At 45.4% G+C, this 27308-nt stretch overlaps 1 protein-coding gene across 1 annotated transcript in view; it reads right to left on the reverse strand.

Moving 5' to 3' along the window:
• The window catches only part of LOC135396530 (putative phospholipase B-like 2), an 80682-nt gene that overhangs the window by 9845 nt on the left and 43529 nt on the right, over positions 1 to 27308 (reverse strand). The window contains exons 3-10 of the mRNA XM_064627559.1: positions 21574 to 21674; positions 21304 to 21521; positions 11721 to 11812; positions 11506 to 11663; positions 6930 to 7022; positions 922 to 993; positions 711 to 863; positions 498 to 657 (exon numbers count right to left, since the gene is read on the reverse strand). Coding sequence (XP_064483629.1) covers positions 498 to 657; positions 711 to 863; positions 922 to 993; positions 6930 to 7022; positions 11506 to 11663; positions 11721 to 11812; positions 21304 to 21521; positions 21574 to 21674 — 1047 coding nt within the window. The remainder of the gene's footprint in view (positions 1 to 497; positions 658 to 710; positions 864 to 921; positions 994 to 6929; positions 7023 to 11505; positions 11664 to 11720; positions 11813 to 21303; positions 21522 to 21573; positions 21675 to 27308) is intronic.

Below are 27308 nucleotides of genomic sequence, written 5' to 3' on the forward strand. Positions count from 1 at the left end.
TTCCACTTGTCGTCCTCAAGATAGCCAGTTCAAACCGTACCAAAAGCCTGCAATGTTCCATTTCGTATGCGCATTATGTTTTCAGTACTGTATTACTCCGCGAGGTCACCACGATATTCCTGCAACCGGTTCCTGCGCGAGCTGCAGCTTGTCTCGGTGGGGCCTGTCATTGACGAAATCTCCTCAACCCACAGCGCTTGGAATGTGGCGTTGCTATGCGTTGCAATGGAACTTGGTGAGGTGACCCCGTTCCAAGGATGAAGGAGAGACTGGCGCGGATTATGCTATTTTAATGGCATTGTTCGTGGTAAATACGCTGTCTAAAAGTAAATGAATTGTATATTTAGATATCGTGAGCCACGTTGTTTCGTGAAGCATAATAATTGGAGAAAGTTCGTCGAGCTGTTTGGTGCGCCTTCAAGGCACAGCAAGAGATATGTGACAAAAGTGTAGAAAACTATATGGCTTGTATGAGAAGTCCAGATACTGCAACTGACCTTCATATCTGTGGAACCGTGGGATCGATGGCCGAGGGATGGAAACGGGTACACTCCATCGGCTGGGTTCAGGTCGCTGCGTGCCGATATAGCGTTTTCTGCGCTGTATGGCGGAGTGCAATTACACGCTGATAAGGGATCCTTCGTGTAGTTGTTGTACCTGCACGAGGAGAACGTATTTCGAGCTTATTCGGATCACCTGCGATTCCGCACCTCATGAGCTTGGTCATAGTCCGCATGTCGTGAACGTTATGATGATCCCTACGGAAAATGCGTGCCCTCGGAGTCATGTTGTAGCTAAACCAGTCACCGAACTTCGCAACAGCTTCGGGGCCACCGCTTAGGTTAAAAATCCTCTGAAAGTACCTGGTTGATATGAAGCGTGGTTATGCATATTTCTCGAACACGGACCAGCACTGCTTACGGGGTGTTGTAGCTCGGCCAGTAGCTCTGGTCCCGCAGCACATCCGTCACGTCTGCACTCATGACGTAGCCTCTGCAAAGAAAGTCAGTATGTTTTACGAAGAATGATTCAGTGCAAAATGAATTACCCATTGCAAACAGACTCATATGTTTATTACTACTACAAACAGCAGGTATGCGGCCTTCAGAGGGGAGACACCTCGGGTCAATGGTAGTCATACTTGCTTTTAACCTGATTCTCACAACCATTGTAATGCCCCACGTAAAGTGTAATGTCATATAGAAGCTGTATACCAATATCAGTCAACGTGCTTTTGCATCAGTGTTAGCGCGGGGAAGCACCTCTTGATAGATAGAGAGAAGACAGCAGGAAGGAGTGAGAGAAAGGGGGAAAAGGAAAATGCGAAATGGAATTAACATTCGTCCTGAGAGGACTTCAAGGGGAGCTGTGCCGACATTCGTTTGGAAAGTCTGCCAGAAAAGCCACAGAAAACTTGTGACTGCACAGCCGGTGGTAGGATTCGAACCCTCCACCTACCAGTCTTCAGTACGATCTTGTCTACCACCATACCAGCGGATGCTTATAACCGCTCGGCCATGCCGCTGCAGTGCTCATTATGTGGAATTCACCTATGCAATACAAGAACAGTCTTGAGTAGTATCGAATTTACAAGTAACTGTAACTGCAAGTAGCAGTTACGTTCCAGCGACGTAACTTGTAGCTGTAACTCGCACTTTTGTGAAAGTAACTGCAAAATGTAACTGTAATTCACTACATGTACTTGGTGTTCTTGTGATAAGTAAACTTTGCTGGTTTGAGTCGTGTGTTCGTGTCCTCCCTCTGTGTGCCCAGACTCGGGCTTTTACATTATGGAGTTCATCCTCCAGTTGGCCTGCATATACGCCATCTTGTCAACTGTAATTAAGTCACTTTGCACCATGTTTTTTTCCACGCTTTGCCAGCATCGCTTTGTCATCCGTAGGTAACAGTGAGCGAGCTCCACACTGCTAGACGGAAAGTTATGCAAAATACATCAAGCAGGGCTAAAGTAAATTGTCCGCCCATTTGGTCGAACGCCATTTGATCGAAGGTGTTTGATCGAAAGCCGGTTGATCGACGCCGTTTGTTCGAAAGACGTTTGTTCGAAGGGAATTCAAAGCTCGCAGCGTGTCCTTAGCACCTCTTTTTCTGTAACTTTTGACTCGAGCATACGGAGCAAGCAATCAGTGTCCTCTGCTTTTTGTTTGTTTGTTTGTTTCTTGCTTTTTTTTTTTTCAGCTAAAGATGCTAGGCCATTGGTTATTTGCAGACCTTTGTGCAGACCTTTGCGACGAACAGCACAACCTTCTGGCTTTTTACTCTCTCTCATCCGAAAGGAAAATAAAATTGAATTAAATTGAATTGAATAGAACAATGCGGAAGTACCCCCCGAGCCAGTAGGACACATAATGAAGAAAATGGCCTCAAGTTGGAGGCAGCCAATAGTCTATGCTTCTTCTGGGCATCCTTTTCATTGCTGGCGACCAATTTAAAGGGAATGGTCCGAAATGGGATAGTGATATGTGCGCGAAAGGCACTCGAAGTCCGTGAATGCAAAGAAGGAAGTTTCGCCATAAAAATAAAGATATTATATTAACAGCCATATAAAACCTTAGTTCAAACTTGTTTAGAGTATGCATCTGCAGTCTGGGATACCTACACATCCACGCCATGAAAAAAAAAAAGACAAAGTACAAAGAACTGCTCCCAGGCATATATTGTCTATAGTTTCGAAGGACTTCTTCGGTTACATGTATGTTGGAAGAACCAAATTTAGATTCACCTGCACATAGGCGCAAAGTAAATAAACTAACGATGAAAGTTGAAAGTCACTGAAAAGGTTAGCCAGCTGTAGGACTTGAACCCACATCTTCTAGATTGCCGGTCCAGGGCTCTACCAATTGGGCTAAGCTAACACGCCTTCTCAGCGACTTCCAGGGTGCGCCATCTGAAGGGACAAACCAGCCACTCTCTCTCACTCATCCTCCTTTCACTCTTACATTTTTGCTCACTCACACACGCATTCATACGACGGGATCGACGCAGGCGGCAACTGTTGAACATGAGAGAACTGATGTTCTGAGGCTGGAACAACATAGAAGGGACAAATACATACAAAGCCCCAATTTGCCTAAGAAATTAACGATGAAAGTTGAAAGTCACTGAAAAGGTTAGCCAGCTGTAGGACTCGAACCCACACCTTCTGGATTGCCGGTCCAGGGCTCTACCAATTGAGCTACCGAAGGGCTCTACCAATTGGTAGAGCCCTGGATCGGCTATCCAGAAGATGTGGGTTCGAGTCCTACAGCTGGCTAACCTTTTCAGTGACTTTCAACTTTCATCGTGGGGGGGGGGTTGCCTTGGAGGAGATAAAAGGCAGGGTGCGACAGGGCAAGGTTGATTTTTGGGAGATGCTCGCCTTGACGAGGTACATACCGTGGTGGAGAAGATGAAATAAACCGATGTTGCATTGATGCTGTTGTTGTGCTGCGTGTTCCTTCGCGTGCGGAGCGGACGGGCTGATACTCCGAGGTTGTGGGAACTTAGGTTTCCACAAGGTTATGGGACGTTTGGTGCTTATGAAGCCCAACCGGTTCTAAATCATGTTGAAAGCCAGAGGCACGGACAAAAAAAGCAGACAGACGCAAATCCTCAGACACCTAAAAGTGTGCCAAGGCTATGGGCCTCGTTTCGAAGAAACCACCGCGCTCGCGTGGGAACTGCTCAGTCAGCGAAGGCTGTTTCGAGAACCTTTGGAAATAGCCACTAGGAAAAATGTCACCAGTAAGTCACCCTTCTCCATCTCCCCCCCCCCCCCCACACCCCTCGCTGGGTTTTGAGGATATAAGTTGTGAAGTCCAGGTTAAATAACTCTGCTGTGTCTAAGGCGGCAACCGCATGGAGCATTTTTGCCAACTGAATGGCAGCAGAACTTGAAAGGAACGGTGACCTACTAAGCGAACAATAGACGACGGACCGATGAGCCGGTTTCTGCCAAGGATAAATATTTAGTCTGAGGAGAGGAAGTGACATCACCCGACGGAACCGTGTGCGCCAATGAAAACACCCTTCACAGGAAATGTCACAAGCACGTGACAAAGTCACCTGTGACCATGCCTGTGACCGCTTTTTTTTCCTTCGGGCTTTGCCCAGAGCCATTTATAGTGAGAGTTTGGCCATTCTTTGATCTTTTGCCGCCTTATGGGTGGAGCCTATTTTGACGTCAGAGTCATCGTTGCGCCGCCCAAAAAGCCTGAATCCGAGCGGAATCCGCTTATCAGCCGTCTAGTCCGCGCCATATTGATGCTGTCCTCCAGCTGGTCCACAGCTTCGTGGTCGCGCTGAATGTAATCTACAGGAATAACCGGCTTATGACCCACTCGCCCTAGTGATAAGGGGGGCTTTGTTGGCGAACTGAAAGAGTTCAAGGACGAAAGGCTTTCGAAGCAAGAAGTTCGCAAGTGTCTTCTCTCCGTGGATTGTAAACAACGATCAGCATCAGTATGGCGTCGGCGACCAGCTGACGACGGGACAACAATAGAGCACGACGAGGGAGGTCGTTCAGCCGTGACGTCGTATGACGCGCTTTAGGTTAGGCTCCTTCTAATGGCCAAACTCTCCCTATAAACGGCTCTGGCTTTGCCCTCTTCGCCCTGCCTCCTAGAAGGACACGCAGACCCGTCGTGTGAACTTCAAGGAGGCCACCCTTTTGGAACGTCAAACTTGTTCAGTATAAGGACATCAACTTAAAATATATCGTTTGGCAGGATGTGGCAAGGTGTGTGCAAGGCGAAGGTGACTAAATGAAACATCAAAATATTATTTGTGGCACATAGCAAATCGGAAATGTGTAATGAGATAACGGTAACAAAAATGCAGTCTGATATTTCTTTAGTGAGCATTGCTAGAAACACTCATAAGAAAACAATCTCTTCGTATCTCAATTTTTTTTGTAAACACCTGATTTCTCGATGTTATTAGCACCGTACTTTTTCAAGAACCGCTAAAATATCATTTATGTTACTAAACAATGCGTACAGATGTTTGCTACAATAAGCATTGCCACATCGCGTGCAACAAGCGGTGGTAACCGCGATGCCGACGCTTCACCATGACAACCTCAACGTGGACATTCTGCTCCATGCGGTTGCACAGCTTCGATACCGTTCCGTTCACGCTGAGTTGGCGCTCCGTTGGCCCGATTCAGTTGGCAAAAGGCGGTTGCCGCCTTAGGATTTGTGTTTTTCTGTTTTTGTGTTTGTTGTCTCTGGTTTTCAACATGCTAACATCCTTATAACGGGTTACATATTTTACGGGTCACAGTAGAAGAAACGGGCAACAGTTGGCAGCATTGTTGCCGTGCATATGCCAATTTTGACGGTGAAATTTTTTAGTGTAACGGCGTGAAAGGGCCATGAAGAAATCGCACTGTCCGTGCCTGATCTTCTTCACTCAGCTACACGCTAGTTTTGTAAGTTATGATGAACATTTGGGTTCCAGTTAAAAGACCGTATACTGACCGTATGCTGAGCTCAAGATCGCGGGTTCAATCCCGGCCGAGACGGGTAACAATGTGGGGGATGCAAACCATTGCTTCCAGCACCGTATGTCGGAAACTTCCGGGGAAGCCTATCAAAAGGCCGAAAACTCAGAACGCCGAAGTGTCAGAAGGCCGAAAGCCAAAAGGCCGAAAAATAATAAGGCCGAGCAATGTGAAGGCCGGAAGTCAAAAGGCCGAAAATCAGAACACCCAACCGAACACCGAAATAAAACGGCCAAAGAAGCAGAAGACCTAGTGTAAGCATCCCTGTGAATGACCACTGAAATGGAATTGCTCTTTTCACTTTAAAAAAAGCAATAAACTATAACCCAGTATTGCCAACCTAATCTAGCAATAATCTAAAACATGTTTACTACAAAGAGAAAGTGTGTGGTAGGTGAATGCCAGTGAATGACTTGTATCACCCACTGAATGAATTGTAGAGGAGATGGTGTTTCTCTACATTTGGTAACCCGAACCTGATTGCCACCGTTTACAATAAACACACAATAACACAGTAGTTCATATCTCTACTTTTCCTTTTGGTTTTCCCTTAAGTCATCGAAAGTACTTTATTAATGCGATGTTCGATGAAACGATTTATGAGCTGTATTAATTCCCAACGAGTTTATTCTATTTAATCTGTAGAGCTAATTATTTTATCGCAGTTGGAATACCAGTTCTCGTATGCTGGGTTCCTCATTTGCCGGCGTTTCGATAATTCGGTTTTGTGACTTTTCGGCCTTGTGATTTTTCGGTGTTTTGATTTTTCGGCCTTTTGGTTTTCGGCCTTATGATTGCTCGATGTTTTGATTTTTCGGCCTTTCGAGTTTCGGTCTTTTGATAATTCGGCGTTGTGAGTTACGGCCTTATGATTGCCACCCAACTTCCGGCATACGTCCAAGGGACCCCAGGTGGTCGAAATTATCCGCAGTCCTACTGGCGGCACGTACAGCATGTCTCCACACAAATAGGCTGACACACCTATCGTGTACATCTACTCCAATTACCTTTAGACCGTATAACTAATAATAACTGGGTGTAGAATACATGTCAGGTTGCAGGTAAGGTGATTTGGCCTACACTTGTCTGGTTACATGCTGCACGTGCCGCAAGATAGGACTGCGAATAATTCGCCCTCTGGGTGTTCTTTGACGTGCGCACGAAATCTCCGACGCACGGTGCTGGAAGCAACGACTACCTTCCCGAGAATGCTACCGTATTCGTCCGGGATCGTGCTTCTAGTTGATGAAGTAATTTTATTCTTCTTCACGTGCTAAAATTGTTCACTTTCTTCTCTTGTATAGCGTGCCGCGCGCTGAACCTATTTTTATGAGTGCCCTTTTGCCCTTTTTCCTTTACCTTTTTTTCTTTGCAATGTTTTCATGGGTGGACGTAACTGACAAAATGAAATGGCTATATAACTTACGGCAATTGTTCCAGCACCCAGAGTAGGTTGTCCTGGAGCTGGCCTCCGGGTCGAAATTTCTTGTAATCAAGAACCATCCACTGATTGTTGTACCTGCAATTAGTTGTGTTACCGCACAGATGGTTATGTCACAACGTCACTATCTTTGAGTTCAATGAAAACTGCTATTTTCGAATGAAATTCGCGTAGGGTGGTTAGACGACTTTTCTGAAGACACGGTTGCTCTTAAGGCCACACGCTCCATACGTTTGAGGCAACTTTGTCTTTGTACTTAACTTTGTACAAAATGGGCATAGCAGCAATATCGTTCTCCAAAATCCTTCATTATAACCCGAATCTCCGGTTTTCAAACTTGGAGACGTCAAATTTTCTAACGAACTGGCTCCAACTATCAAGATACCAATCCTAAAATTAGGAAACAGTTGCACCAACTTGCACTACTTGAAGACTAGGCGAACGAGCTTTATTTGCGATGTAAAGTAACTGTTCTGAGGCTGGAACACAAACGGACGAACAAAACACAAGCCTCCAGGTGCCTAAGAACATGGACAACTGAAATATATGGCAGTCGTCGAAAAATCCAGATAGTGGCGTGGTTCAAATCCCGCCGCTGTGTGGCTTTTAATACCTCTGCCATATTTCAATTTATTTGCAGTTTTGTTGGCGCCACATGTCGCCAGTTGTGTTCTATTTTGTTTCCAAAACATGGGCATTCCACGAAATAGAACAACGTGCAAAGAGTCAGCAATAATAAGTTTCAACAAACCAGTTTGCAACATCTCGGTACTGTGAACGATACCATGATGCGAAACGTTATCACGATACGCGAAACCGACACTGTTGACATTGTAGTTCACCGTGGAAGCAGACGGAACGGTTAATTAACGTCGTAACGTTCGCGCGCGGCAAATTCCGGAAAAGCAAAAAAAGAAAAAACTTGCAAATCGTTCTATTTCGAATTTTATTCGAGTTACACAAAAAGTTAGAAATAACACATCCATTTGTGGTGAAAAAAAAGAAAAGACAACGAAAGTGCTCAACATCTGCACACACGCCAAAAATGTCATCATCTATAGAAAACCTCTTTTTTTGCTACGGGGGTCAGCACCTCCATCTTCCTTCTCACGTAGTTGGCCTTAATATTCTTCTTCTTTTCACACAACCCGCGTGACACCTTCGCGTGACCTCTCAAACGCGGTACGGTACTCGAGGATATCCGTATCGGGTATCGTGTCGGATATGCAAAAACGGTCTACTGAAACTCTCTAATTTCTCAGCGCTGTATGAGCTGCTGCACGTGGAGCTTTTTGCGGGTCCTTTCGCTTTTTCTTGTCGCTGCCACCCAACGTGTCAGTTAGTATGAGTAAAGAGTGATATATGTTAACCAGAGCACAGTACTGCTGCCGGATACAAAACAGCATACAGGGGAAACGGTGCGCGTTGGAAAGGTACACTAAAAAAGGGTGTAAGTTCCGGAAAAGGATACAGACATTTTTTAGCATTTAGTAAAATTGGAAGCCACAGACATTTTTTTTTTTTTTTCATGTGTGTTTTGATATAACGCGCGCATGGACAACCCGAGCTCAACAGCAACGATACTTTGTTTCCTCTTCGATATGAGGACAGAGGCATGCGCGGAGAGTTCATAATAGAGAGTGTTAGTAGACCGTTGATAACGTCATCGTGAAGTTACCGTATCTACCGGAACCAATGGTAGCGCGCATGACTTAGAATCGTAGGTTGGTTCCGGTAGACCAACACAACCTAGAAGAGACCACCACCTCACCCATATCCTCTCGTCCTCGCGATACGTCAGCGAATGGAATGGTTTCTCTCCAATGAAGCGCGTGTCGTCTGCTTCGCTGGGGACACGCTAATTCCCGTAATTCCCGTAATTCGCGTAATTCCAAAACACTACCCTGTACAACGGATCGGGCTGTGTCTAGCTTTAGCGGGCGATAGCTGATCGTCTGGCAACCTGCGTTACCATGGCAACGCCGAGACGCTACTGCATTTCCACCGGTTTCACCATGGGTTTCACGTATCTGTGGAGGAAAAGAAAGAAGACATCTTTTCCAGGTGATATCTAGGCAGCGATACCGTTTGAGTCTGTAATTTCGTGGCTCTATACTTCCTGTTGTGTGATATGTTCAACTGTGAGCATTGACAGCGTGGCAGCGTGTCTGTTCCTTTCCAAACGAAGGAGTTTCCCAAAATGTTCTTCCGATGAGTGGTCATACAAGATATCAGTTGAGACCTCGTATCAAGAGACGTAGTGGTGGCGTCGTGAAAATGGTCCACAACTTCTGGCTTAGAGCTCCGGAACTGTTACGGGCACTTCATTTATTATATTTTTGCTGTTACGTCAGCACGAACAACCGACTTCCGGTTTTCGGTGTTTATAATTTTTGAGACCTTGAGAAATACGGTAAAAATGAACGCCAAACCAAATTACTCTATACAAGACTGAATTGACTTATAACGTAATGAAACAACAGGACAACTTCTCTTTGTCACTTAAAAACGCCCTATCTCGTAATACCTCGGAAAATATAAACACCGAAAACCAGAAAAAATGCACAATTCAACATCAAATAGTGCCTAATTGATGTTGAGTTGTTTTTTTCTTGTTCCATTTATAGTACATAATACAAAATAGATTGGGTGCTGCTGTAGGAAACTGAACATGTTCGCTGACCGAATTCCAGCTTCTGATGTGCTTACAAATAAGCGATGCGCAGTGTGGAAGCAGTGAGCGCATTGTAGACTTAATCATACCTGAGATATGCTCAGCAACTACTTGCAAGAGAATAATGAAACATACGTCGGCGCTTTTGACGGACAGACCAGAGATGGCACCTTTATATGGTACACCACCCTCAACTGCAAATTGAAACTGCCACATATGTGCCCTTTGTGTGATATGAAATCATTTTTATAACTAAAGAAAACATCTCCTTTGCGTTCTGATTCAGTTTTTCTGCCCCTACGTGTACCTTCTATTTACGCTTGGGATTTGCCTGAATGATACCACAGCCTGATGCACATATCGCGCCTACAACATAGAGAAAAGTATTCACAACTCCCGAAATGTTGCTATCACCTCACTTCGATGCAAATCATCAGACTACATGCACCACGAGTCTTCACTACTGCTAGCGTCCCAAACGCACGCCAAATTTTTCTCACAGTTCCATTCAATTCAAATACCGATGAACATGTAAACGCCACCTTCGTCGACGGCCTATGCATGGCTTGTGTCCTACCTTAAGAGTATATACCAAGCCGAAACATTCGCTGACCACTCTCTCCCCATACCACGAAGAAGTATCTATGTTTTCATCACAGGTCCTGATTTAGCAGGACATGCTCTGATACGTCCTATGCGCAACGATTAGAGAAGGAGCTGTTTATTCTGTATTTTTTTCATAATTTTCTGTGCCTCAGTTGCTTGTATCCTCTTTTGTTTGCTTGATAGCTTTTTGGGAATAGCAAGCCTACACCGTGGCTAACCTTTCCCTTCTCTTTTTTCTTTTACTTCGCATTAAACCCCCCCCCCCCCCCCCTGATTTAACACAATCAGTCGATTTCGAAAGTACCACACAGCCAATGTCTGCGCTTTAACAGAGCTTTTAGAAAGTTCGGCCACAGAAGTGAAAGGTTACGCTGACGAAAGATCTCTGCATTCTTTCCTCCAACGATATTTGAAACCACGCAGAACGCCGTGGCATCACGGCGTCGCGACGCTATCATTCGCTAAGGCTAGAGAAACCGCGGTCTGCTGTACTGCGTAGTGTTTTGGAATTACGCCGCCGGGCATACCGCGGTCGTGCAATTGGCCAACGCCCATCCGAGTAGAATGACGTTACTAGGAGCTGCGCTGGCCTTCTGTCTAGATGGAAGCCACATTATCGACGGACTACTAACACTCACTTTTAGCGAGTTTCAGTTCATCACAAGATGTTCACGCTAACAGTTCCAAAAACATGATAAGGAAATCACCCTCTCTCTTTGGCCAATCACATCACATTGCTACGCTTGCATTTGATCACTTCTTATATCGTGTCGTTTTCGTAGAATTCTTCCGATGTACTAAAGTTTTCTAATGTCTTGGAAGACACACAAAAAGACCCCTGGAGGTAACTCTATATAGTGCATTTGACCGGAGAGAAAAGTGTGGAGGAAATGTGATAGGAATCTTGTGTCGGGTTACGTGAGAAAGCCAACCACAGGGTTTTGCCATTTTAGTGGACATTTCGACACATTACGGGTACATCAGTCCAGTCATTGTAAAGCTTGAAAACGCTTAAAACCCTATAACCCTACCGACTACTATAAAAGCTAACAGAGCAAGCAGCCGTGATGTCGTATGGATGGTCCCCAATTCATTTTCGGTGCCCCTCCTGCCATTTCTTTCGGCATGAAAATACTGAAGAGTACATCACATTGGAGAACAATATTCCCATTTGCAACCCAGCATGCTGCCCTGGTGTTTCAGAAATACCTTATAGTTCGTACTCTTCGGGGACATTTAATGAAAACTAATTCATGACTTGATGTATCTTGCATCACTTACGTCCCGCTGTTGTGCTTGGCGAATATGTCGCACCATTGTGACCCCGACGTTGCCAAGCGGTTGGCGACGATATTACGAATGTACTCCAAGTTGGACGTTGGAACAATGTACTTCAGCAAAGAGGAATTGCCATTGCCGATGGTCGTTTCCATAGTAGCCTGTAGAGGACACGTTCTGAAATGTTGATTTGCTACCTTTTATGGCCTGGTACTTACCAATCCGGAAGACAACAAGTAGAAGTCGTCGCCTGAGAAAATGCGTCCGGGACTGGAAGAAAATGTGGCTGTGTGCCCTGGGATCTTCGATTCTGTCAACAGATCGATTATTTCGCGTAACTTGAGCTAGTATCTTTAGTCAAGCTGAAAAGGAGCATGGCCTGCGGGATTTCTGTGATACAGCCGACGCCATATCTGTCATATCGGTATGAACCTAACTGACATGTGCGATTTCTCTTATTCAGCCGTCAAGCCACCTGGTTGTCCCAAGAGGTCGCCCATAATATTGAGCAGAATATTTGCAACACCGTTTGCGAAAGTCGGGATCGATCTGCTGGGACCATGCCCTCAGCCTTCTTCAGGCAACAAGTGGGTGATTACATCCGTTGGATAGTGACAAAATATTCTGAGACGAAAGCAGTTCTTTCTCGTACTGCGTCCGATGTCGCATACTTTTACAGAACATTATCATTCGACATGGTGCTCCGAGAAGCCGTTATTAGCGACAGAGGACGGTGCTTTCTATCGGAAACTATACAGAACATCCTTACCACCGAATTCATAGATGTAACTTGACTTGAAGCCGCATCTTGACTTGCGCAAGTCTGCACCAAAACCTGCCATCGCTCAAGACGGTTTGCGTCTTTCATGGACCCTTCCGCTGGCTTACTTCGTCAAGCCGCAGCCTGCTAACTTTAACTGCGTCTGGGAGCGAGATTTCCCCTCAAGTTTGCACTTAAAATTTTCTTTGAAATCCTGACATTTCTTAGCGTCAGGACTTATATGAGCCACACCTGTCATCTGGCACCAACGCACGTGCAAGGTCCCTGTAAGCAAATTGATGACGCATCGGCTCATGTAAAGCACCCTATTGAAAAATCCTGCAGGAATTCTCACAAGAAACATCTCACAGAATCCTAAGAGAAATTCTATAGGATTATTGCCCAAATTCTTACAGGTTTTCTCATAGAATTTCTCACCGGATCTCTATGAGATCTCATAAAGTTTCTCTTAAGGGTTTCTCATAGACATTCTTATAGCTTGTTTCCCACAAGACTCAGTCAAAATGTTCTGATAAGATTTGCAGGAGGCAGTAAAGAAATGATGTTCTACACCAAGTGACAATCTGTGTAATCTGTTCACTCTTCATTTAACGTTCAAAAAAATCGCATGTGCAGAACAAAAGAACTCAGCCTTGTAGCCTTTGGTGGATCTCAGGGCCTCTCATTAAGATATCGTTTATATGCATCTGAAAGAAAAAAGAAAAGAAAGTAAGAACCTCATAATGTCAATTGTGACATTACGATGCAACATATGCTCTTGTTTGGAAAAGCAGGCAAAGCATGTGTGTGCGGAAATTGGATGAAGGAGCACACATTTTAGAATACAGGCATATGGTGCAATAAAAATCACAATCCAGGCCAGAAAACCCCAATTGTGATATACACACGCTCAGTTCAGTCGGAGTATTAGTTTATAGTCACAGGTAATGGTGACTACTCTGCGGGATAAGCTGTTTTAGTTACGATAAGGCATATCGCTGTGAAGAGATCATTATTGCGAGTCATATAGAATTCCAATATGAGAATAACGAACGCTGCTTTAATTTTCATGCTCTTTTGATGGACCTAACACATTCCGCTTTATGCACCTTCCGTAGTCTGCACCTTCTGAGGCGTGGGTGATACTACAACTAGTAAACAAATACGATATTTGATGGTTTGCTGGGGGAGATATAATTTTCGCTAGCGGGAGATGAACAATATTCTAAATACACAAGTTTTGAAGCTTCAGTACACTACTTCCGATATCAGCGTACCCTTACCGTTAGTTTATATACCTCAATCATTTTAAAATTTTGGACGTTAGACCGAACACCTCACGCAAACCTGAAACTGACTACAGTTGACGCGATGCATGGACGGATTCGGCGGCCAGTCGAAACAATGGGAGGAACTGGTCTCATGAAATAAATTTTCGCACTCAAAACACGAGGTATGGGTATATTTTCTTCCAGACGTAATGAGATAACTCTCGGTTTCTGCACAAAAGTAGATAAAGCTGTAAACCTCTACAAGACGCTTGTACTCAATTACACAAATGTAATGCCCTCTAGAAATTCGTACTCCTGAGGAGCAGTCACCACGTTGAATGAGATAACCGAGCTTACCTCCACGCATTTTTACTTCTTCCCGGTTCCAGCCACGCTGCCGTCCTCAGCATAAGAAAACGCCAGTTTAATGTTCTTGTTTAGGCCTTCCAATGTCGTTGTCTCAGATTCCATGACAAACTTGCGTGAAATATCGCTTCCATGTCGTCTTCGATGTAGCTTACGTGGGCGCATATTGACTATTCGCAGCAGACTCCTGCACCGTTCACTACATGTGTTTGAATTGCGGCGCCAAACGGTCAAACCACGAACGCCACGGTCTACTAGACCATCTTTCGTTGAGGCACGGCGCCAGTCTGAGAGAGTGAAACACGGTAGAGAGTACTAGTAGAGAGAGAAACATGGCGCCAGTCTGTCACATGACTCAGATGGGGTTGCTGTGAGAAATTCTATGAGAAAGAGTTCTCTTACAGATCTTAGAAGCCGTGAGAGATCTTACAGAGCTCTGCATCTCTTCTCACAAAAAACATCCTTGAAATTTCTCTTAAGATGCACCATCAGAAGTTCATTTAAATGATTTTGTGTGAGAAAATATGTTCTCTGTAAGAATGTCTGTAGGAATCCACATCCTCTGTGAGAATTCCTAAAAGAAAGCTCTAATCTTGTAAGAAAGTTTGTAGGATTTTTCAATAGGGAAGGCAAGATGCTGAGTGTCATGTGCTTCCCGAAGCTGCCATACTGGAGCGTTAGCCAAGTCGGGTTCAAGGTAGCCCGAGCGCTGACTTCAGATTTTCGCCACACGTCAAGCTCGCTGCGTAAGAACTCTTCAGGCCGAGCAGAGTTTCTGAAGTGCATTGGCGCTCTTCCAAGCTATCTGTAAGTCAAGTCGAGATCAAGTCACATCTACGAATTCGGGGGGTTAGACTCAATAATACAATCAACTGTGCCACCACGGCTTACCACCCACAGACGAATGGACTAATGGAACGCCTAAACCGCATCATCAGCGAAATGATGTCAATGTGCATTTCATGTACTCTCGATAACTGGGACCTGGGAGACGTACCACCGTTCCTCCACGAGGTACGTACCACCGGGAGACGTACCTGGGAGCCACCTGGGGAGACGTACCATACGTCACCTATGCGTACAACACCGCTTGCCAAGCAACAACTTTCATTTCTCTACTTTTTCTTTTTTTCGGGCGCGAAGCTGTGTCATTTCTCGACTGTTTACTGCCACAGCTTGACGACTCCCCTCTGGATTCCACTTCAGCTCGTGCTCTCTCCAACGCCGAAGAAACCAGACAGCTAGCCCGTTACCGTATCATACACTCCCAGGGCGTTCAATGCAAACGATACAACGCAACGGATTGCCCTGTATCGTATATTCCGGGAGATCTGGTATCAGTGCCGGATTTAAGAGGGGGCAAACGGGGCGTATGCCCCGGGGCCCCCACTAAAAGGGGACCCCACCACTGAAATTGTCACTGCTTCTTCTACAGACGATATGGTTTTGGGTTCTCGCAAAACCACATATGCGGCAAGAACTTTCGTGCGCTTGGAGAATACCAGCCCAGTTGAAAGGTATCCGTATAGTTCACTGCACTGCATGTTCTTTCGCACCTTGAGGCTTATGTTAACACAAGCCTCACGGCCGTAATGCTGTTGCCTTTTTTATATTTCCTCGAGAAAGTATACGAGTTCTTTACATAATCCACGCATAGACACAAAGATAGACACGAAGACACATGCGATGAGCAACCTCACCACGACGGTGTACGGCGATTGCTCAACAAAGCAGCCCGTTCCAGAACCGAAAACACGGTGGTCCTGTACAGCGGATGCTGTGTGAGCTGTCAGGGGGTACCGTCTTTTCTTTAGAACGTTATTACATCTTTAAAAGTCGTTAAACGTCGTTACGTCCTTAGAACGTTAAAACGACTCTACGTTATTACTAGCAATCGAGATGAAATGGCTGAAGTGCGCTTTAAAACGGGCGATGTCATTGACTTGGGAATTAATGCGGCGTTTTGGGACGATATTATTACACAGAATTGACAAAAATAGCAAAACGTTACAAAGTCCACAGATAGACCTTAACAGCGACCTGAACATGCTTTGACCTGCAGGCGTGAAGCATTCGATCACGACCGCATGGTTGGGGACGATTTAACTGCAACGAGGGAGTTTACTGTAGTAAGAAAGCGCAATTGACGATCCAGTGTACGGCAACGAACGGCTACGTAAGTACCCCCTGAAGCACGGTTTAGTGGCACTTCATAGAAGTTCCGGAGAAAGAACTTTCTCCCGCCCTAGAATCAAATTAGCTTCTCTTGATCAACGAATCTCTTGATCCGCGTATGAAGAGCTATTGTCTTGGTTCGGTATCTCTTTGGACAAATCTGCATCCTGGAGGTATACACTTCAGCCTCTGTGCTAAGGCATTTTTGCAAGACGAGGTCGAGAATCTTTCCTCTACACACGGATCATGGAGAAAGGAGTAAAGGAAGTTTTCCCTTACGTAGACGTTGCTCTTCATATAGATCTCAGTGTGATGGTTAGCAGCAGTTCCTGTGAGCGCTCAATTTTGATACTGAAGCTCATAAAGAACAGTTATCGGGCAACCATGACGCACGGCAGACACCTTGTCACTCTTATGCAAAGGGACATTCTTAAACAGCTTGACTTTACAGAGCTCATTACCGATTTTTGAGTGAGGAAGTCAACGAAGGTTCCAGTTTGCGCTATAGCAGCGTACAGTCTTGAATAGGTTGCAAGATAGTAGATACGAGATCTTGAAAGCTGTTCACTGTAAAAGCTAATGTGAAGTACTCTTTCTGGAAACCGTGTGGTAATAAACGAACCAACTGCTGGACATTGAACTTTTTCATATACAGGGTGTCCCAGAAAACGTGTCATTGAATTATAATAAAAAAACTACGCCACCTAGAATCATGCGGTCAACAGCATTTGTTGTTATTAGGTTTTTGCCACCTCATAATGTGAATGTCATGTACTCTAAGTTTAATTATGTAAATATTTGCGAATTGAACTCGGAAATTTGCCAAGTAAAGGTCACTTTTTTACCCCACCAATATGAAGAGGTGCCGAATTCACTCAAATTCGTGACAATTCACAGTGATATTCACGAGCTATCCCATCGGAAAAAATAGCCGAATATCATGCTTTTCGGAGCACCGGACCATAGCGCGCGATGACTTTTTGAGCGCAATCGCTCTCAGTACGACGAAAGTAGGTTCCGAAGCCAGCCCACAGAGTGACAGTAGAAAAAGTAACAGTTCCTAAATTGGGAGAGGGAAAGCATTATCCCAGCGAAAGTCGGACGTGATAAGCCGTGCCTGTTTTATCTCCCTCTGCGACGTCGGGGAGGGCTGGGTTTCCAACCTCCTTTCGTCGGACTGACAAAGATTGCGCTGAAAAATTCATCGTGCGCTATTCTGTGCGACCTCCGTAACGCATGATGTTCGGCTATTTTTTCCGATGAGATAGCTTCTGAATATCCCCGTCAATTGTCATTAATTTGACTAAATTAAACACGCTCTTCACATTGGTGGGGTAAAAAAAGTGACCTTTACTAGGCAAATTTCCGACTTAAGCTCGCAAAAAATTACATAATTAAACTTACGTTACACGACATTCACACGAGGAGGTGGCGAAAACCCAGTAAGAACAAATGACATTGACCGCATAACTCTAGGTGGTGTAGTTTTTTTATTATAATTCAATGACACGTTTTCTGGGACACCCTGTATTTATATGTCACACGGAATATTCGCACCCAGGTCAGCCATCTGTATGCCCATAATTTACACTCATGAAGCACCATGAAAATTACTGATCGTGCAGAAGGGCCCCCACCATGTACGCTGCCCCGGGCCCTGACCACGATAAATCCGGCACTGTCTGGTATAGATGTGGACGCCAACCCCGAAAGAGTTGGGCGCTCCGAGAAACTTTTACCGCGCTACACCGGACCTTACCGCATCGTGCGACGAGTCTCTGATTTAGACTATCAAGTGGAACCCTGTACGCCACCGCCCGACCGAAGGACCCCCACCCTTCAGCTGACTCACGTACTGCGCCTAAAACCTTACACGCCATGAGGACATGGCCTTCGTCCGCCTGTGGGGGGTGGGGGGGAGTGTTATGAAGAGGGAGGGGAGGACGAAACTCACTCATTCATTCTCGCTGATTTTGCGATTAAATTCCTGCACACCGCTTTGCACGATTGTACGTTTACTCTTCACAATATTGTCATGAAATACTCGCGTCACTTTTGTTCCACAGTATCCAGAGGGATCAACAGTGCAGCTAGTGCACTGAAACGCCTACGCCACGAAGTACCTTTCGACTTTGGACGGTTTTCTAAAAAACGTTTCAAGTTGCCCCCCCCCCCCTTCCCCTACTTCTTGAAAAGGGAAAAACAGAAACAGCTTGAGAAACTGGATTCATCCTCTCATATTAACCACTGTGAAGTGGGGTAGTGTCCTGTGGCTACCACCGGGAAACATCCCATGTCATCATCACTTCTTCATTTGTTGTTGTTGTTGTTGTTGTTGGACGGAGAGAACAGGGAAGAACTGGACCGGGGGGGGGGGTTGTTTGTACGTGTCTCTACTCTTCGTCCAGTTTTTCGCGCTGTTTTTCCCTGTTCAAGTTTGTGAAACCGTTGTCTGACACACGCTGGAAAAACAGGCTCGAAACTAAAGTATCAACGCTCTCAGATTCCCAGCAACAGGGATCAGAAAGGCACTTAAAGCAGCACAGAAGTCATCTTTAACACCCTGTTTTCTTGCTATAAAACTGTTAAGTAGGCCAGTAAGATGCACCATGCGAAGTAATTCACACCACAGTGTCATAATTATCGCAGAAATTGAATTTAAAGTACGCCGCCAAAAGCGAGCGTGCGCAACGGTGGTGAAGACCAATACCAGCCTGTGATCTGCCTGGAACCTCGCGCTGACGCTATAAAGAGAACGCTCCCTGATTGGTAGAGAGACGTGTTGTCTGCTACTCCTCTGTCGTCTGCTACTCGGCTGTTCGGGGCTCTGAAAAAGCCTTTCTCCTGGCTCGGTAATGATTCGGCCGCTCCTTCTATCCCCAATTCTCCGGAGGAACTGGCAAAACTGGTTTACGGCGGCAAAGAGACAAGGCGCTGACCCCCACTGACCGGCGAACCAGAACGAGTTCTCCTTATAACGTCGTTGGTGACGTGGCATCATACCTTTTCCTCCTGGTAATACCCGGAGTGGCGAGTTAAGGGTGAATGCGCGGTCCCATGTTTATGTGAGTTCTTTCCTGGTAAACAAATTGCACACATCAAAACCTTTAGCGCCATTCGGTAAAATGACACACACACTTTCATCAGACGTCTTAATCTGAAATTTTTTTGGAATGCCCTCTGTACTCCTTTAATGGTCTTGCACAAACTACCGACAACCCAAAAACCAGAAGTGAAGTGAAGTGTATTCCTTAATATCCCGTTATCTATAGAAGTTTGAGTTCCTGCAAAGTTTGGGAACTTGGTACGATCTGCTTGCATCTGCGAATGTAGTCAGCAAGATATTACAATGTAGGACGGCTGACCAGGATTCTGTTGTCGTTCAGCTCGATGAACTCATTAATTTCATCAAGAACTATCGAGACACCGGGTTCAGTTCTGCGGCTTCTCGAGGAAAAGAACTGACTCAGGCGATAGACGTCACCGCAGAATTCGAGTCCAAGAGAACGAAAGAAAAGACAATTTTTGACCCCACAGAGATGGAGAAGTGGTTTTGTCTCCAGCAGACAAGTTCAAGAATGGCTATTCCTTGCGTGTTGTCGATCACTGCTTGGTGTCCTCAAACAGTCGGTTTACACAGTGCGAAGCTTATATGGCAGCCTCCGGACCTTTGTTGAATCGTAGGGGTTTTGCAGCATTAGACCACGGAGAAACGCGGGAGAAATGTATGAAATTCGAATATACTCTCAACGTGGCTCTAGTCACAATGCTGTTTTTTTTTTTTTTTTTTTTTTTTTTGTTAGCTTACATCATCTTTATATCAGGCCCCGCATCGGTTCACAGCGCCGGGCCTCGCGCTTGCCTTCAGACGTCCCTGCTGAGACCTTTCTTTCTTTTTTCCATTTCACTGCTCTGGCATGTTCTTTTCATGTTTCTTAGTTCCGCCCTTTCATGCAGGGTTTACTAATTTCCTGCGCACAGGCTATACCGTTTGCCAACCAAATGCAAACACACTGTCAGCCCTTCTGCAATATAACACTGACCATGTTCGTTCTCATTCATTCTGTTTTCAGAAATAATGTGTCGCACACGCACGCTGGCACACAGGAACACGTCGGTGATTGTTTTCTGAATTGTTCTTTCTGAAATCAGATGTTCTCCGGCTTATTCATCCTTTGTTTCTTTGTTGTTGTTGTTTTTTTTTTTTGTGGGGGGATATACGTTTATTACGGAAAGGTCAGCATGGCCAAAGGTCGGCTTGGTTTCTTTTGACACTCATGGGCTGTCGTACGTGTGCACAATGGACTCTCTGCAGCGCAAGTTAACCTTCTGTGTGAGCGTTTTCTCTAGTAAATAGTTCGGATTCGTTGAAAGTCATCTTGTACCCATTACTTCGCACACAAAATGTCGTGGATTAACTTACTGGAACTTTGCCATTGCATTTACTCTTCCCCCCAATGTCTAGCTATCAGGCCGTGTCTTCCGTCGCATACAAAACTGTAATTACCCCTTTGAAGTGGTATATGCATCTCCTTTAGCACTTCTGCGATTCAACTTATTGCGTTACAGTCGCTGCGCGTATATTTTGCTGTGGAATAGTTTCCCTATATGACTGTCTTAATTACGCTGATCATGGCTAGGTGATTCCTACAGACTGGAAAGCGTCAGGATATTTGTATTGCTCTGAGCGTCGATATCAGTATTGCTCTGAGCGTCGGTAACGCATCTCTGACGACAATACTCAGTGCAACACAGACACCACGCATACTGACACTTCCAGATCTGTGACATTTCACAGACACGTACAAACCATGTCAATATGTGACACTTGAGCGAAGCGGCGCTCAGACAGTGCCACAAAAGTGACAATGTTTTAAGAGTGCACTCGTAAATTCGCCACTGATGGTTGCAGAGACTAAGTTTGTGCTGTGGCACTTTTCAAATGCTTACTTTGATGCAGACAAAAGTGTCGAACGAATTTTAGGCGTAAAAAAGGCGCAATCGTTTTTAGTGTGGAATTTGAGGACGAGTCCTGGTGGGAGTCGTACCAAGTAAGGGATAATTCGTGGATTTTTGGATCTCGTTCCCATAACACGGGCTACGACTGTCGGTGACAAAAGCAAGTAAGAGAGCACTTACGCAGGTTTCACCTACGTATTTGTGTGCTGTAAATTTTACAGTGCAAATGTATTCACACTATATCTGGCTCACGCACGTGGAATACCATACCTGAGGAAAAAGTTAAGTGATACTGAAAGTGGTACTTCTTGAGAATCCTTAGCATGCTAGCATAGGTAGACCAGGTAACCTGAGAGAAATACAGGTCCTTATTTCCAGGCAACAATTTTACGAGCGCTGAGCAGGAGCCGCTGCCCAGCACTTTCCTCGGCTGAATTCGCTTGAGGGCTTGCTCCAGGTCCTCCAGGTCTCCGTCCACATTGAGGAACCTGCGATTGGGATCAATATAAGCCTATCCCCAAATGGTGTGGGTTCACTCACAGTAAGTCGGTAACGTTGACGTAGGAGGACAATGGATAGTAACGAGCACGCGTTTGAAGAGCATCATCGATTCCTGCAAGCTGATCCAGCGCTAGGCCAACCTGGAAACAGAAAGAGAAACTGTACCGGCAGACATACAAGCATTCGATACAAATTACGGCAGATGGTGTAATAAGCAACAGGGTTGCTCCTGATTTGTGCTTTTGGTAACATGCCTGTTTGGGAAATAACGGCGCAAGCCGTGAACACGCGCTCATTCCAGTTGACCGTTTAAAGGGACGGTCGCATCCGCTCCACTGACTGACATGGAGGTACCCGGGTTCGAATCCTGGTGCCGGCGGTGCTGCCTGGGGTTTTTCGTGGGTTTTCCTGAGGCGCTGTCAGACACATGTGGACACAGTTCCCTTAGAAGTCGGCCCAGGACGCACATTCCCCCAGAGCGTTAGTCGTGACGTTGCCACCTCTGTTAGGCCGGCAACGGCGAGCTCCTTCACAAGCACCACCATCCGTTCCAGTCGATTCGGAAACTATGCCATTTTATACCTAGTTCCCCACTGACCACTGTATCGCAAATGCCGAAAGGCGTCCCAAGCTCCAAGACAGGGAGGGAGATCTCGCGCTTTTTCCATGCGCGTTTGCGTGTTTCGTCTTCAATTTCCAAAACTAAATTGTCGTTCTATCCGGAAACAAATGAAATAATGTATTGCAGGATCTCTTTCGCGTTAGGACGGTGCCAACTATTACACACCTTCGAGCTATGTCCCCACATCCACAAATAGTTTTGTTATCACAACATGTGGGGGAGGAGGATATGTTTATTAAGAAAAAAAGAAAGGAAAGGTCAGCCAGACAGAAGTCGGATTGCTATTCCAAAAAAAGAAGAGAAGGAAAACAAGAATAGGAAAAGAAGAGAAGGCAAATAAAAAGAAGCAAAGGAAAGAAAGTGGAAGAATAAAAAACACACAAAACTGAAACTGAAAAATCACACAGACGGTCACAGAATCACAAGGCGTTGACAAGGTTCGAAGCGCGGAGAAAGCGGAGGAGCGCAGTGGTGAACGGCCCACTGGGTCGGCTGAAGAACGGGACCCAGTAAGATAGCCAGTGTTATAGTGCCGTAGCCAAGTTGGGATACACGACGACAGAGGGCGTCACGGTGCAGAAGGTGTTGCCGGCAGTGTAGGATGCAGTTGGGAATATCAGCCACCACGCCACAGCTAACGCAGAGGGGAGTGCTAGATTAACCAATTTTGAAACAACAACACAACATGTTTACTTTACTGATAGGGGATTTTTCCCCATTCCGAAGACATGTTATTTGATTACGAGGGACAGTTTGTCTTTGTCGGCTGTGACGGTGCGAAAACGATTAATTTGACAACGCAAAGAAGTGAATTTTGCACTTCGCGCTCTTGCCGTTTGGTATTTCTTTGTCATTTTTTTTTGTCACTTGTTTTTATTTTTTGGCATATGTGTGTCTTCAAATGCGTCATACTGACATATTTTGTCTCTTCACTCTGGTTTTCCTGCACAATGTCTGCGGGTTTCACTTCTGATCTTATCATCGGTGCAGACTACACCACGCCTGATTCCAGGTAAGGTCAGGCAGGCTGGTCCGGACATGGTCTCAGATTTTGCTTGAAGTGTCATATGTTGTTGGCTAATATCTCTAGGTGACGAAACCGTTTGTTTCAAGTCCCTTTGTCCATTCGTTGCCGGGAAAAAAGTTAAGCGTAAAGTGGGGTGGAATTTCGTTTTGTTGAACTTTTCGTTTTTCCGAAGTTTGGCCGCTCCTGGCGGAGGCACGACGCCGGAATTGCCACCACAACTATTGACGTTTTTGTGGTAAAAGCCTTCCTCGGAACGTTATCGTGGGCCTTGACTGGAGGAGAAAAGTTGACTTTGACTTTATCGATCGCTGGCATGAACAGTCATTCTCTATAGAATGGGTTCTGAAACAAGCACCTATACACTCGCTGGTAGCACAGCTTTACGAGTTCCAACGTCCACGAAAAGCACACAATGTAATTCGTGCCACTAACTATCACCGTGTCGAACCGCGATTTACACGACACTGCAGAGGAACTTGGAAATACCGTACAGGTCAGGCAAAGAGATTTCGAGCTCACTCCCAACGGGCCAATTCCGCCACGCGCCATCAGTCACCGATAGTCAGTTCAATCAACTCAGTCTTGAGCAAGCCCACCACGGTGGTGAAGCTCTCCAGCACATGGTTTCCTCCTGGACACTACATTACCGCAGATCAGAACTCATCCAAGAGAGCCGGTGGGAGTGACTTGGTAATTATATAGAGGGACGACATGACCATTTAGCTGTCTTCTAGCCTTCAGCAACTGTGCCGTCCAAATTAGGCCCAGTTGCTAGAAGGCGATTGTGTCTGTTGTGTCCTGTTATCTGTGTTCCGCGCCAGGTCATTCCCAGAACTCATGTTGAGAGTAGTGATGTGTCGTTCGCGAATGAACAGTTCGGAATGAACGAATCCCGGGCACAAACTGAATGAACTCATTCACTATCGTCGATCATACTCGTTCACCAGTTCACTTAGACGTCTCCGTTTTGTCAGGTTTCGCTGCATTCGCTTCACAGTTTCTCGTTCTCCACTCTCCTCCAGTCGATCGTGCCATCTATGTTGCAGTGTTGAACGCATAAGCAGTGTTGAACGCATGCGCAGTAGTTAGCCAGCCGAAGCTCAGCGCGCGTGGCCCGAATCTGATGTGTTCGTTCAAATCAGTGAACATTAGAGACTCGTTCGAAAGATTCGTTCGCGAATCATTGACGTCAGTGGGTCATATGTGACCCTGATTATTCCTAGTTTTCTATGCGGAGCCTCTACCGTAGCCACTGACGCGCCAAATTCGAAGTAGGCAGGCACCAGGGGACTGGTTTAAGATTTCTAAGTACTGATCATTACTAAATACGTACATGAAAAACATGTCCGCCATCTCACATACTAGCCAGAAAGGGCCTTTTCCGGTATACCTGACAAATAACTTGGAATTATCGAGTGCAGATCAGCACTAGCGATACGTAGAGCGAGCCGATCATAAACAAAAAATCCAAAATACATTTTTGATTCTGAATACTTCCACCCATACGACGTCCGCCACAAAGCTCGATATCGACGCGCCGTAGCGAACCAACGCTAAGATTCCAAAGAACACCAGCAAGAACAACGCAATTGTACGCAGCGAGTCGCGGAGAACCGAAGAACCCATGAATCAGTGCGCCGTTTGAGAGCAAACGATTCCGTTGCTCTTCGATGCAGCTCGCGAGTGAACGGTTCTCCTCGTTCTCCTATTCCTTCGATTCAGTTGAGTTCTCTACCGTTCTTCGCTTTTTCGTTTCGATATTCGTTCGCTTCAGTGCTCTCTGATTCATCCAGATCGTGGGGCTTGGCCAATCACAAACCGGTAAGCTCTCAGTGTGGCCAATCGAGCTCGTGGCCTGTCATATTCAAGCTTCGGAGGAATGCCGACAGACGGCGCCCGCACCGGAATAGTTCAGTGTTCATTTATTCGAGCGCCGGGAACGGCGGAAACACTACCTCGAGTGGGAAGTAAGCTCGATCGTGGATGGCTTTCGAGGTCGCAGTGAGTATCGCTGTTTCCCGTAGACTAAGTTCATTCTTTTCGAAAGAAAAGTGATGCACTGACCCATCACCAGTTCTTAAATACATGTGAGGTCCATGGCGAAAAGAATGTGAGAGTGTTGCACTGCTTGAACTAGTTCAGGGCCGGGGTGCAGGCGAAAAGAATGGACCTACTATGAAGGGGACCAAAAAGTAACTATGAAAGTGAATTTGCGTCACCAAAGAAAGCCCTGCCGAGAGGCGGAAGCAAGCGGAAAGTGGACAGAAGAAAATGTGAACTACAAGAGAATTACAGTGCGGCAGAATGAATTGTTTATTTTCTTCATGACAGCGAGAGACGGCCCCATAAACATGCATTCGCTTATCGCAACATATGACCAATATGGCCGGCAGGTGACTGTCAGATTTCGCGCGGTAATGTGTTGTACGAACACCATCATGGAACACACTCGCCCACAAAACAGAACCATACTCAGTTACTGTCTACAACCCTGCACATAAGTAGATGCCGGTTCGCCGTTGAGATCGGTCACATGATGTTATGACGTCACGCAAAGATGAACGAAAGAACGAAACTTTTGAACGGTTCAGTGAACCAAACTGAACTGTACAACGAGTTCACCAAAGTGAACTGGATTGCCCATCACTAGTTGAGAGACACTATATCACCTACACTATTTCTTTTCTTTTCCCAGGCAAAAATCTGGACTGGTCCCAGAATGGTTTCAGTTGAATCTGGACTGGTTCCAGTTGGACGTTTGATGGTCCCGGAGTGGTTCCAGTTGAATGTGGATGGTCCCAGCTGGATTCCCAAGTGGGGTTCCACTTTGGTGACATCAATGGTACCACTCTGGTCTCAGATGGTTCCAGAAGTTCCAGCTGGAGCCTCACAGGTACCATTTTGTTCCCAGAATGGTCACTTGAGACTCCAAGTTGGGCAGCTTCCCAGCTTTCCCCTTTGAGATTTCATCTTGTCCACACTTGCCATATGTCAGTAGTAATAGGTCTTGTCCAGGCTACAAGCTATCCAAACTACGGCACCCCTGCCCCTGAGCCCTGCGCGTATTTTTCCTCGCGCGCGGCAGGCGGCGCTCGGGTGGAGGCTCTTACCGGTGGGCGGAGCGTGGCCGGAGGGTTGCGTGCGCGCTTACCCGCTCACATTTTTCAGCCTGGGCCGACTTCTTTCATCATTTCTCAATCTGTGTCGAATTCAATCGCAATTTTCTCCCCGCTACAACAGGTGTGCAGTAGGCAGTTTACATGCAAAGGATAGCCATACACAAAAGTACAAGTGAAAATATATTTATTAAAGTCATTCGTGTCAGGAATTATGTTATGACTCCGTGTGAAGGAGAAAAACTCAGTCAAAAATCTGATGCAATAGCATGGAAGGGGTATTTTATTAGTGATAATCACGAAAGTTTTCAATTAAGCAGAAGGAGTAGCACATTTTTAATAAAAGAAGATATTTTTAATCAATACGATTACTATCAAATTAAAAGTTTTATTAAAAAAAGTCTAACATGACAACCATAGCGGAGTTTTAATTACATAGTTCTAATATGTAACTTCATGCGCAACAGCTAATATTCCATTATGATACATTTAATCAAAGAGTATATTTTTAATCAATGCGATTACTATCAAATTAAAAGTTTTATTATAAAAAGTCTAACATGACCACCATAGTGGAGCTTTAATTACAAGTGCAGATAGATGTATATGAACAGCAGAGAACATGGAAGACCATGGGACACGAACACAAGAGGAAATAAAATCTATAACACTACATTGGTTAATCAAAACAACAGAGGAGGAGACTATCATTTTAACTATCATAAAATCATCCTCGTGACTTCCCCATACAAACCTTACTTTGTTTTATGAATCCAACACAGAAAATACATTAAAAAATGAACTTCACCACATAGCGCGCTCCTAGTCAACAACCAGCTCTAATAATATCTGTCCTGATTTGTTGAAGACTGGAGGCGTACACTTATGATTGTACACACTGAACTGACTTCTTTGGCTATTTTTCAGCCTGGGCCGGATTCATTCGCATTTTTTTCATGCGGCGCGCAAGTAGGGGCACGCAAACTGACAACATCGGACCACATCTTTG

Source organism: Ornithodoros turicata, chromosome 6 (assembly GCF_037126465.1).
Source record: "Ornithodoros turicata isolate Travis chromosome 6, ASM3712646v1, whole genome shotgun sequence".
Taxonomy (NCBI): domain Eukaryota; kingdom Metazoa; phylum Arthropoda; class Arachnida; order Ixodida; family Argasidae; genus Ornithodoros; species Ornithodoros turicata.